At 37.6% G+C, this 14,050-nt stretch overlaps 1 protein-coding gene across 2 annotated transcripts in view; it reads right to left on the reverse strand.

The window, feature by feature from the left end:
• Positions 1-4,590: 4,590 nt before the first annotated feature.
• The window catches only part of PPM1A (protein phosphatase, Mg2+/Mn2+ dependent 1A), a 48,715-nt gene continuing 39,255 nt past the window's right edge, over positions 4,591-14,050 (reverse strand). Inside the window, exons 4-5 of one of the 2 annotated variants that reach the window (XM_050952675.1) lie at positions 10,799-10,856; positions 4,591-7,610 (exon numbers count right to left, since the gene is read on the reverse strand). In XM_050952675.1, the coding sequence (XP_050808632.1) occupies positions 7,581-7,610; positions 10,799-10,856 (88 nt within the window). In that variant the 3' untranslated portion in view covers positions 4,591-7,580. The other variant, XM_050952676.1, reaches the window with a different exon arrangement.

Raw genomic sequence — 14,050 nt, forward strand, 5'->3', positions numbered from 1 at the left:
TCTTGTATATTACTCTGTTAAATTTATAAATTTCATAATGAGGCTGTGTATTCTGCAAACATGCTTTTCAAGCTTAAATCTCTCCATTCACAACACACATTTATACAGGTTATCAATGAAAAAGTTACACTTCCACAAAATATATACATATGTATATAAAGAGTAGATTGAGCTTTCTAAAAAGACAGGCACAGCATGTCACTACAAATGAAATTTTGTTTTATGATACAATGTAGATTCACTTATGTAAGGAAGATGGGGGAAAAACTTTTTAATTCATTATGTTTCTACATGGCCTTAGCACCAAGACAGATGCAAAAAACCTCTGGTCTAAATGATTTATCAGCCAGCCAGTTCAAGAAACCATACTAAAGACTTCACCCTCTTGAAAATAAATTGCATTCAGTTTGCCCTAGATAAGGGAACCCAAATTTCTGGAGAAGGCCATCTCTTGCATTAACCCTTTGGCACTGGTGGTTGGGATTTCCAGGCACTGAACTACTGGGCATTTTGCACTATTAGCCATTTGCTTGATTTAGCACTTACAGTAAGCACTAGATTCCTGGCACCAAAAAGTTAAAGTGGGTCATCAACAGATTAGGTTAATAAATCCAAATTGGTACCCAAGGTCACAATGAACCCCCATACCAACAATGAAACATATCCTAGGAAATCCTGACTTCCAGAATCAAGTGGTTACGCTGTGGTGGTAAATACTTGCCACCAAGATGTGTGGTAACATTTAATTTACAGCAACACTAAATGCACTGCTATCTCTATCGTAAATGATGATTTTCCAGTTTAATATTCTCTAAGTTCCAAATGGCAGCAGATTGAATCTTGTCAGCAAGAATGCTAATTTCCTTATAACAGTTTCTCTCAGTATCAGAGCATTCAGTAGGTTCATTACTGGACACAGAAATTGTGTTAACTCCAGCTCCCACCACATAAGAAACTGGTTCAGATATTGTAGGGCTGGAGTAACCAAATCCCTCCCAGAAAATTACACCTGGTTTCACCCCTTCTCTAAGATTTTGATGAAAAGCTGCATAATAGAGAAGAAATTTCTTAAAATTGCTCGTTGGATGCTTTCAAGAAAAATAGCTGAATTAGAAGTTTGAAAGTTATATAATAAGATGTCCTTAATTTTCTATGAAAACATCTTATTTTAACACCATCATCTTTGTTCCCTTTAAAAGAACACTGAGGCTATTTAGACTTGAAAATGTTTTTCAAAACCAAAGATGAATAAAATTACCTTTTTGTTGTTGTTTAACTCCAGTGAAAATAGCACAGTTGAAGCTCCAATGCCACAAAGACACGCACACACTTAAGTTTACATGCTGCAATTATAGTTCAGCTAAAAACAAAAACCATCCTACTTCTGTTAGCTCTTTAAGCCCAATAGCTATGAAGAGCGAGTTGACTTGTAGTCTGGCATGTGCATAGTCAGAGTTGAGAACTAAAGACCTAGTCCTATAAAAAAAAGCTTACTACCTAGCATAGTGTTTGCTAGCATGAATAGTACTGGTCAGCTGTAGGGGGTAAGCACTATGGGCCTTATTTTTAAAGATACTTAGGCACCTAAAAATGCAGATAGGCATCTAACTCCTACTGATTTCAAGGGGAGTTAGGCACTTAGGTGCTTTTCAAAATCCCACTAGGCAACTACGTAATTTTAAAAACTCTGACATCTAGTAGTGCTTGAAGGATTAGGCCCAAAGTTCTGAAGGCAGAATCTTTATTGTTGAGGAGGAATGGCACAGAAAGAACCCAGCTTGACTTTCAGATTCAGGGACTTTAAGAATTTGCAAGAGTAGAACTCAAGAACATTTTTACTTGTAAACTGAATGGATATGATCTTCAGCTGTGATAGCAGAGATAAATCAATATTAGTATCACAATTTTTAAAGCAACTTTTCAAACCAGAACCATATTTTAATGTGTATTACTGACTGCATGTCCCCATAAAAGAAAAATTATATAAATCCAACCTCCTTAAACATTAAGGTTGAGAGAAACTAATAAACATGAGAAAAACAGGATGAGTCCCTTAGGTTGGGTTAGTAAGGATCTTGAAACAATGACCACATAGGAAGAATAAACAATTTATGGGGCATTAAAAGTATACTGCCAAGCTAAAACAAAAATTAAGTTAAACCCAGAAATATGCTGGAGACCTCCTCCAATAACAGATTGTGAACTCCTTCATCAGATAATTACATTTAGTTTTAGTTTAATTTTCCCTGTTCTAGCTTTAATGCAAGTCATATCATAAATATTTGTCAAGCTCCAATATACTCAGTGCTACTCAGAGGAAAGAGAAAAAATGGACCCTGCTCTCAAGTTTATAATCTAAGTAGACAAAAAAAGGTGATCAGAAGATCACGGGGCAGTGCAATTTTTCGTTTATTGTTCAGGAATCAGTTGGCCAGGTTTATAGATTTTGCTGAAAAAGTGTGCTTTTCAAGTGGGACAGTACAAGCACAGCACCCTTGACACATCACAAAAAAAATGGGGCATTCTGGCATGTCCAGTGAACCTAAGTGCCAGGGACAGGGAGGGGAATTTTTTTTAAAAAAATTATTACTGTGGTTTCTTACAAGAATTGCTATGACAGCAACTGCCATGGCACAGCGCACTGACAATATAGCAAAGCAATTTCATTTAAGCAGACTTAAGCAGTCCTGCAATGAACCACAGCAGGTATATTCCTGTGCCTGCACAGAGACCCACTGACTTCAGTTCATATCAGTTCAGGGGACCAATCATGCAGTGTACTGCAAGGTCTGATTTCTGAGTTGAATTCTTCTGTAGTCTGGTCAGCACATACTTCTAAGCTTCACTCAATTTCCATGTTGGCTTTGCAGTTCACATAAGAGATGGCCTTCATTTTGCTCAGCAAGGCATTCAGAAAATTCACATGGTATGAGCATTTCTCAACACCAATTTATTTTTGAAGTGTTGAGAGTCCATCTAATCAAAAGTGACCTAATTTGAGCCAACGGTATAAAGACCAAACAACAATTTATGAACATGTACTTCTAGACACTAACAAGGAGCTACAATGGAGGCTAAAAACATCATTTTCACATCTAATGAAGTGAAGCCTGGCAGCAAATTGGACCACTCCATTACACTAAATTTGTCAACTGCAGGTCTCTTTACCTACTTACAGTAAACAATGTGCTGCCAGTTTCTATTTCCCATGAAGCAACTAACCAGCAAATATATATAGTAAAAAGTTTTATAATACTCAGCTGCCTATTACACATCATGCTCTGAATTAAAGGTTTAAACTTCCACACCAAGTCGAGTATTCAAACATATCAAACTATTTGAACATAGTGTTATCTAATTTGAAAAAGACATGTTAGTCTAAAGGTTCTTAAGGTAAGAAGCATTTGTCAGCATGAATGAATGCTGATATATTTGGGAATAAAGTTCAATTTACAACTGATACTTCTGAGTCGCAAGATGGTGGCAGCCATCTTGTCAGCCCTTCAGGAGAGGAATTATGCCTTCATGTTTGTACAGAGCTACCAGAAGCAAAATAATTTGATTTTTTTTAGTGTGACACTCTCGTGTAAGGCTAAAGAAACTTCTATTCAATAGTTGTTTAACAAAAAATGAATGTTTAACACTAAAGCAAAATGCTTATATTTTAAATCAATTCCATAAGGAAATATGCAAAGACCTTTACACTCCCTTACAAGGAGCTGCCAAAGGATTTAGCCCTAAAATATATTTTTTTTAATAATTAACAGCAGTGTTCAGCCAAAATGTTGCCTTGTTGTCCATCCTGTTGATAATTAACAGTCAAAAGTTTAGGTTAAGATGGCACTAGCAGAAGGAAAATAACAATTGCAATAAATGCTATATTCCTTATTTCAGTTTGTTGAATTACCTTATGAATTTTCAAATTCTTGGACTGAGCAAAATGACCAGTAAATTTTTTAATTCATATTTTAACCTATGCAATTGAGGATGCATTAACTTTGCAGTAGATAGCTCCGATGTTCAAAAGTCAATATCCATAACTACAAGATGTTAACAAGTGTTGTAGGTTAGAAAAATTATCAAGAGAGTGCTGTAGTTACTGAACTACTGGTTAATATTCTTCAGACATCTTGCTGTAACAGTCACCTGCCCTGGGATTACCCCAATTCAGCACACTATAAAGACATGCAGATGAAATTCTTTTCTCTGATTCTGACTTCTGCCGAAGGATGAAACTGAACAATGGCAAAGTGACAAGCTCTCTATAGTGCTACTGTTGGACGAGCACCACAGCAAGCCAACTGTAAAGAACCTAGATTTTCAATTTACAGCGCAGGACAAGAGTCCTGCACCCAAACTTTTCAGGGCTCTGTATGAATGCAGGGGTCTCCCATGCACTGTAAATTGCAAACCTAGTGCCCCATTTATTAAAAATGCAATTGCATTTAATAAGTTTGACACTGGTTTTAAGTTAATAAATTTTAAAATTCTACCTTGAATAAAATACCTCCCCAAAGCTGAATTAGCTAGAGTAGTTTAAGATTATTTGAAATGGTGTTATCTATAAAGCAGTACAATATTTTCCCAAAATGATCAGTGAAACATTTAATCTGACTATAACAGTATTCACAGAAACTGAAACCAGTGAAGCTGTCAAATATAAAGAAAAACACAGAAACTTGCATGGCATATGAAGCAAAATAGCATTACAAAATGTCATTTCTTTTTAAAAACAAGCAAATTGGGACCATCCTATTTGAACATCTATTCAAAATACATTTTTGAACAGCACATTGTTTGCATTTTTGTCACACAGGAATCTTCTCCCAAGGGAAATAAATAGCACACAATACTTCAAAAATTCTGCTGCCTTGCCCCTGAGGTGCTAATGTTTTAGCATTAAAAAAAGTTTAACTGGTGCAAAAAGGAAAATGCACAAAGGTGCAAAAGTGCCTTTTTAAGATTTTTTTTTTTTTTTTGCAGATTCATGAAAAGACCAGCTAGTTCTTTGCAAGAATGTTTTAATGTACTTAATACATGTATTTTGTAATCAAAATCTGTACCAAGAATGGCAGTGTTTATGCACATATAATAGACTCAGTGCTCTGACCACACAAAAGTGCTGAACGTAAGGCAGAAAAAAGGAAGGATTGCAATAGACATTCCTCCTTTACCTCCAAACCTAGTTACAGCACTGGTAGCAATAGCAGAAGAATTATGTTTATATTTTTAGGAAGAGTCTCTCAGATGAAAATGCTTTTAGTACACAGTATGTCATTATGACACATTTTAAGTGATTATATTTGAAGTATGGCTTTCCACCACAATTTTGCTTGTGATTTTTTAAGATTTTAGGTCTCAAAGTTTCCACAGTCCAGTTCAAGGTTTTGCAGTTTCGAGAACTAAACTTTAGTCTACGTAGAAAAGTAAAGAACAGAACTTTATCTGCCTAATCCTAAAAATAAGTTTAGCTTTCTGTACTAGCATACTGTGTAGTATTAAATACATTTGTTAATTAGGTGCTTGCGAAGCTATAACTTATGACATTATTATAGTTTTGCACTCTACAACAAAATTAGACATTTTAAGCATTTATTTGTAGGTAGGTAAGGAATTGGTTCTTTAACCAAAAATTGCTATAAATTTATAAATACAAATAGTGCTTATGGTTTCTTCATTCATGCTTGAACAGATTACAAACTAAATACAATGAAGTTACGTTTAAGCACCCCACAGAAACAAGAGGGATAAAAGAAAGATTTCGTTGGTATATACTATACTTAATTCTGAGACACTATAAGTTACTTTTTCAATGTTCAAAGTTCCCTAACTCTGCATTAGTTTTAAGGCTATATATACAAATATGTATATTTCAAAGTTAGGGAAAAGACAAATATAGCAAAACGCATTGTACTACATTTTCCTATCAAAAGTAATTTTACACCAAGTTTTGATTTTTTTGTTTAGTTGTGGTAAGTGTTACAAGCTACTTATATTTTACTGATTTTCCTTTTGGGGACTCTGCCTACTGAATGATTAAAGTAAACTACATATTAATAACAAACACAATATCCTCAACCTAAGACGACAAGAACACAAGGTGCACAAAACAGTAGTTTTGCAAACATGACTGATTTGAAAACTTACTTTTTGTATGTTCAATGGGAGAAAGTTAAGCTTAAGTCAATTTAGTTTACTACCCTTAAAATTTTTAAATTAGAATTTAATTTTAATGACCAACAGTTACATACTGTCAACATGCTATATTTCAAATCACAAATACTGTTTAACCACTAGTTTCTCGTTCTAAGTAAGTGGGTCAATTAAAAACACACATACCATAAAATGTTAAGATTGTCAGGCTTTGACAAATGTATTTTCATTAAACAGTAGGCAAATTCAAACCGATGCTCATCTCAGTGAAAAACGAAAAACCTGAAATAAATCCATGTAAAATAGAGTAACAGATTAAACCCACTACATCCTCCAGTGTCTATGCCTTGGGCAACAGTCAAAGTTCTCCTCATTTTAAAAATGGGCTACCAATTTAAAAATATTTTTCCACATGTGAAATCTCATTTACAATGGCACAGAATTTCAAAAGGCAGGAAAAAAAAAGAGGAATTACACATATATGATTAAATTTCTTGTTTGTTAAATCAAGCTTTATTGATAAAATGGAATTCAGAATATTTTACTTGGAACAGCAGCAGACTCAGCCAATCAGGATAGTAAAAATGCTGCAGACTCCTACTGTATGTAGAAAGTTGCTCCCTCTTGCTCAACTGATTAGTAATTTAGGGTAAGGGTTTGTAAAAAAGAGGTGCAAAGAATCAAGGTATTCTAACCTCAAAATTGGTATACTTATGATTGCGCTGTATTATACAGCATGATCCTGCTTCCACTGAAGTCACAGCTGAAACCCTCATTGATTTCAAGTGGCAGCAGGACTGGGACAATAGTAAATAGCAACAGAAAACATAAAAAATAGGTTTGTTGGAGAACGAGCAGTATGTTAGTTATTTTTCCCACTGCCAAGCAAATTCATACACTACAGTTGGGATAAATTGCCCAGATGTTCTGCTTTATATAAAATAAAAAGTAATCTTACAGTTTTGTGCACCTCTTGAGCATCTAGCTGGCTAGGCTGCTGCTCCTTGCAATCCAAAACCACAACATAAATTTAAAGGGCTATATATTTGTTGCATCACACAACAAGCCAAACATTTCTTCTAACCTTTATAGTGATTTAAAGCAGTTCATAATTAAATATGAGCATTTTATACAAGGACAATTGCACTTTACATAAACAAAATCATACAACATAAATTGCTGGAGTCTGATTTACAACATGAATTATGGTTTGAAATCACGTTTACAGAAGTCTGTTTTACAAAAAAAACATCAGTTCCTGGGCTAGATGTCCTACTGCTGTAGTTTTCTGGTGTAGTCACTCTCACCAACACATCATAATCCCTTCTTTAAATAAGGTTGAAGATGGATGTTAAGAAGGGTCACTGAGGTTGGGCCGCACTTTCAACTGGAGGATGAATGTAAATTCCACAGCTAGATGGGCAGTTTTACCACATATCATCAGTTGATGCAGAGTCCTTAATAGAGAAAAAAGAAGGAACCCTTTAAAGTCTGGAGTGCCCAAAATTACAGCAGTTTCTGGATAATCCAGACTGAAAAGGGTAAAATAATGGATAATTGTAGGAGTCTTTTTTCCCTTTAATGAAGGCTTTCATACTATATACTTGTAAAACACTAATCCTAATAACATGCAAAAATGTACATTAATTAAACTATTTTAATTCAGTAAATATTCGCCAGCACTAAAGCAGGTTTTTAACACCTGGGCTAAAGTGTAATATACTTTAACATTTTCTAAACATTTAAAGCTGCTCTAAATAATTGTTAACATCAAACCCAGCACTTTCAAAAACATTACCAGTAGAACCTAAGACAGTACACTAAATGTATCTATTTGGACAATTCCTTGCAGGTGTGCTAAGTTCACAGGGAGCATGTTTCCAGTTATTCTTAATTATGGTCCACCTACTCTGACTGCCTTCTCAACTAGAGTAGCCAACTTTATAACTGCACAAAACTGAACACCCTTGCCCCACCCCCTCACTCACTTTCACTGGGCTGGGGCATGAGTGCAGGAGGAGGTGAGGGCTCCAGTTGGGGGTGCAGGCTCCGGGGTGGGGCCAGAAATGAGGGGTGACGGGGCAGAAGGGGCCTCTGGGCTGGGGCAGGGGTGCAGGAGAGGTGAGGGCTCCAGCTGGGGGTGCGGGCTCCGGGCTGGGGATGAGGGGTTCAGGGTTAAGAAGAGGGTCTGGGCTGGGACAAGGGGTTTGGGGATGTGGGAGCGGGCTCTGATCTGGGACAGGAGATAGGGGTGCGGGCTCTGGGGTGGGACCAGGGATGAGGAGGGGTTTGGAGCGCAGGAGCGGGCACTGGGCTGAGGCAGGGGGTTGGGGCATGGGCTCCGGGAGTTTGGATGCAGGAGGGGGCTCAGGGATGGAGTTGAGGTGTGGGAAGAAGTGCGGGGTGCAAAGCCAAAAGGGTTCTGATCTGGGGCAGGGGTGCGGGTGGGGGTTCAGGCTCCAGCTGGGTGGCGCTTACCTCAGGCAGCTCCCAGTCAGTTACACAGCAGGGCTAAGGCAGGCTCCTTGCCTGCCCTGACTCTGCACAGCTGCTGGAAGCAGCCAGCACATCTGGTTCCTAGGCGCAGGGGCAGCCAGAATGCTCTGCGCAGTACCTGCGCCTGCAGACACCACCTCTGCAGCTCCCACTGGCCGCAATTCCTGGCCATTGGGAGCTGTGGAGCTGGCGCTTGGGGCAGGGACAGCGTACGGAGATTCCCTGATCTCACTGGCACCCAGGGGCTGCAGGGACATGCTGATTGCTTCCAGGAGCCGCACGGAGCCAGGGCAGGCAGGGAGCCTTCCTTGGCCCCACTGCACTGCCGATCGGAATTTTAACGGCACGGTCAGCCGTGCTGACTGGAGCCACCAGAGTCCCTTTTCGACTGGGTGTTCTGGTCGAAAACCAGACGCCTGGCAACCCTATTCTCAACCCTCTTGCTGTAAGGAAGGCTTAGAATCCAAGTCACACCATAAGTAATTTATTGAGAGTTAAGATTAAATTTAAAAGAAATTTAAACATGTTAAGATTTGGAAAATACACACAAGGCACCCAAAGCAACCTAAATTCTCTGCTTGTAATGACACGAGGGGAAAATATTGGAATGTCCTTATAATAAATTATGCTTAATCAGCTCTCCTCTTTCCCTCCTCATACTTATTTTTTCATCCTCTTTCCCCTCCGCACAAAGAATTTAACAGAAAAAAGTTGAATGAGGAATACTGGACTGCCCATCAGTTTTACTGATCAGAAGTTGTCAGCAAGATTGTGTTTACACAGTCAGAGGCAGCACTTTAAGAGGGAAGAGGCGTCTGTTTAAAGTATGTCTGAGCAATGCCATCTCTCGCTACTTAGATTGGTGGGGCTGATGTGGAGCCCTGTACTCCTTATTCAGCTGTTAAGTAGAATTTAATAGGATTTTCTCTTTTTGCAGGACCAGAGAGAGAATATTGGTCATGAGAATTAAAATGAATTATTCACTTTTAAAAAATTATGATTGGTAAGAGTAATGTCTAAGCCTTCCTATGGGACTACAAGTAGCAGAAGGCAGAAGCTAGAAAGGACTAGGATAGGCAGGGTGAGAATCTGAGATGACCATGTTTGTCAGAGCACATGGATAAAGAATTAAGTCAGCACCAAGTCAAAGTGCAAAAATTTACTTACTGACAACATACTATGCAAATTCCTGTACTATGACTATTAGATTTGCCTACTGTACATTTGCAGAAGAGTTATATAATGAATGACTGCATATCATGCCTATGCAGGGATAATTCCATTTTACTTATAGATATGGGTCAATTTCTTAGAAATGGGAGGAGACAAGAATAGAAGAGGATTGCTGTAAACTGTAGCAAATAAAGCTTAAAAAGCAACTGTGTGGCTTCTGTTACACAAAGCATTTGCAAACTGCATTCCACTTGTATAATTTTTTGTTAATTAAAAAAATCATATTAACGGTATTAGTTGCCAGAGACATTAAAAAGTAACTGCTTTCTTTCCGAGACACAGTACTCCCAAGAATTTAAAGCTGCTGCCCCAAAGTGGTTCAGTTGTAAATGGAGTTACTGTTCCCATTTTATTATTGAATTTTCACTATGAAAAAATATATTAGGAAAGTTACAGCGTAATATAATCCAATGATCAGAAAATTATGTTAACTGAACTAGAATTGTAAATATGCTAATCATAGCAACTACTGTATTAAACTACTAAGCACCTAGCAAAAGTTACAAGAAAAACACTTTTGCCTGTAATTCAGGGAATTAAAATTTTACAAAAATGTTATCTTAATGAAAAATATTTTAACACCAATTTCCCACTCTCTCTGTGGTATCAGGGATGAACCAAATAAAATTAGATATCTCAAAACAAGACAATATCTGCTACTAGTGGTGTGTGGAAATGAGGAGACAGAATACAATCAGACTTTCAAGTCTTGAACTGATAGAGGATAAGAACAAATAAGAGTTCTGAAGGTTCAGATGAGGGAAAGTGGGGGAAGAGAACTCACAGGGCACAGTCTACAGAACACACTATTGGAAAAAATCTCTCCCCCTTCAAAGAGCTGTAGTAGGGGCTGCGCAAACAGGTTGAAAGATTTTAAAGGGTAGGACGGAAATGATGGGAGAATGAACGTACTTACAGCATCATCATTTCTATAGGGGTTCAGTCTGTTATAAACAGCTTCAATCACACTCCGTCTAAACCAAAGCAGAAAACAAATGAAGTCAGACATTTCCTAAATGCAGTTATGATGTACTAAAATGCAAAACCTTAAAAATGGTAAAAATGTATAGAAGTTCAGGATTTTGCTAATAAAGTTGCCATGTTTCCATATAATTTATGCAGTGCTCTCTTTTGGATTCAGGAAGAGAGAGTTTAAAAAGGTAAAACACTCCTAAGGGTTTTGCCAACAAAATGGAAAATTACATATTAGCATATGAGACTTTTCAATTAGACTGTCTGCTCCTGATATACTGACAGGGGCATGCCCACATTTTGTCTCTGAAGTAGTAAGACAAGGAGGTTACAGAATGATGAGCAGTATAGACCATATGCATGTGTGCGCTTGCAGGATATGGTGGCAGTAAATAACACACCACTGATGTACAAAGAATTTTTTTCCACGAGAGAACACTGTATTTGTATTTTCTGAATATAATTTTTAGTGTGCCCCGTAATGAAAGCTCTGCATTCTTAGTTTGATTTAAGTTAGTTTCCATTATAAATCTTGTTAGGTTATTTCTTTCTTTCTTTTTCTTTTTTTTTTTTTTATAGAGCAGTAGCAGCTTCCTATTACATGCCCAATTTTCAACTTCCTTTTACAATTATTTCCAAAAGAAACCAATATCAACTTAAAACAGAAATTTTATATAGTATATCTCACCCTGTAACAGAGATATATTCCTGGGGAATTTGGAAAAATCAGCAAATGAGTTTATAGTGTGTTGAAAATGTACCTTTTGTTCATGTCTGAATTTTTAATTTTTATAATCTCTGACAAAACAGCTTGGCTTTGGTACTCCTCCCCTCCTCTTTTTTGTGCCTTGCTGATTGCACTTAGAGGGTGGATGAGGAGTAGAGGATTAATTACAAAGATATATAACAAAACATAAAAATAGCTTGTGATCCCTGCTTATCCAACCGTAGGGGAAGAGATTAACAAGGGGTTCGTTAGAGCAACAATACTAAAAAATAGTGGAATGCTAAGGGAAAGAGGAAGCACTTGCCTTCCTCAGCAAGCATGATATAACTGACAAAATGAAGGTCTAGTACAGTTAAGAGATTTGTAAAGACTTTTATCCTGGATGATAGGGTTTTTTTGAGAAAGAGGTGAGTGGGGGATGGGGGACATAGCTGAAGAATGCCTCGGTTCTTACTCTATACAATAGGGTCAGGTGGAGAAGTGCTCTGCACACAGTTCATGCCTTAAAGTGGCAGAATGTTGTCCTCCCCCTTGTCTTTCTGTTAGTCATGATTGCAGACTGGGCTACACTCAAAATGAGCTGTTTTAATTTTTTTCCCCCAATACTTATAAATATAAACTGACCTAATACTGACTCCAGGCATATGTTCAGGGACAGTGTAGGAAATACAAGAAAATTTAAAGGGGTTAGTATCTTGGAGGGGTCATGTTGGTAGCATGTTAGCAAGGGTGTTGGCTGGGCTGGTGTGTCTAGTTTTGGAACGAGGGACTTTGGGTGAGGAATAAGTATGGAGATCCATGACAGGCAAAGAACAGCAAAACAGACAAAGGAATGAGGAAGATCCTAATCAGCACATGCACTTCCAAGAATCACCTAGTAACTTGTGGGCAGCATAACCAAGGTAGGGATTGATTATATGGCCATGAGTAACAATCTGGATCTATACCTGCTCATTTCCAGACATCCTAATGTCTAGAGTTCCAAAAGGCGTACGATTTTTGAAGAGTAAGTAATACTTTTTCAGGGTATTGCTGGACTCCACTGAAAAAATTTCAGCCTTGGTTTTTTAAACCAAATTTTTTGCTTCCAATTTTAATAATTAACTTCAGCATGATAAAAACATCCCAATAATAATGCTGTCTCTGTGAAAAGATTCTCAAAGAGAAAGCAGCTAGCTATGCAATGTCAGAAACCTGAAATTTAATCAGTAAAATATTCTAAATTACTCACATTCTAAAAAAGCGTTTTATAATTAAAATAATTGAGAAAATTATTTCCTTTAACAGAACATGGTAGTACAACAAACCAACCACCAAGGACTTTTTCAGAACCTCATCATTCTGACATCTAGTAAATTATTATTTAAAAAAATGTTTTATAAGTAGTTTCAAGTACTACCACTGTCCTTGATTTCCCTTGAAAAATGTGTGGGTCTACCATAACATTTCTCTCTCTCTCTTTTTTTTAAACATCTTTTCCTCCCCCCTACTCCTTTGCTGTCCCAGATAAACAAGGAAAACAGCAAAGCTGACTATCAAAAAGTGATATTCCATGCACAAATTGAAAAACAGACCCCGCTCTAATCTTTCAGACATAATTATCTCAGGTGTTACAAGGAGACAATTTTCAGATAAATGTGATTTTCAAATTGACAGCACCCCTTTGAGTTACAGTAAGGCCCAGTTCAGTAACTTGATTAAGCACACATTTAAAAGTTAAAGGTTTCAGAGGGGTAGCTGTGTTAGTCTGTATCAGCAAAAACAACGAGGAGTCCTTCTGGTACCTTAGAGACTAACAAATTTATTTGGGCATAAGCTTTTGTGGGCCAGAACCCACTTCATCAGACGCATGGAGTGAAAAATCCAGTAGGCAGGTATAAATATACTGCACATGAAAAGATGGGAGTTGCCTTACCAAGTAGGGGGTCAGTGCAAACAAGGCCAATTCAATCAGGATGGATGTGGCCCATTCTTAACAGTTGACAAGAAGGGGTGAATATCAACAGAGAAAATTACTTTTTGTAGTGACCCAGCCATGCCCAGTCTTTATTCAGGCTTAAATTGGTGTCAAGTTTGCAAATTAATTCCAGCTCTGCAGTTTCTCGTTGAAGTCTGTTTTTGAAGTGTTTTTGTTGAAGAATGGCCACTTACGTCTGTTATTGAGTGTCCAGGGAGACTCAAGTGTTCTCCTACTGGTTTCTGAATGTTGCAATTCTTGATGTCTGATTTTTGTCCATTTATTCTTTTGCATAGACTGTCCAGTTTGGCCAATGTACATGGCAGAGGGGCATTGCTTGCACATGACAGCATATATCACATTGGTAGATGTGCAAGTGAACGAGCCTTTGATGGTGTGGCTGATGTGGTTAGGTCCTATAATGGGTATCCCTTGAATAGATATGCGGACAGAGTTGGCAACAGGGTTTGTTGTAGGGATTGGTTCCTGGGTCAGACATGAACTGATGGTAA

The sequence above is a fragment of the Gopherus flavomarginatus genome, chromosome 5 (assembly GCF_025201925.1).
Source record: "Gopherus flavomarginatus isolate rGopFla2 chromosome 5, rGopFla2.mat.asm, whole genome shotgun sequence".
Lineage (NCBI taxonomy): Eukaryota > Metazoa > Chordata > Testudines > Testudinidae > Gopherus > Gopherus flavomarginatus.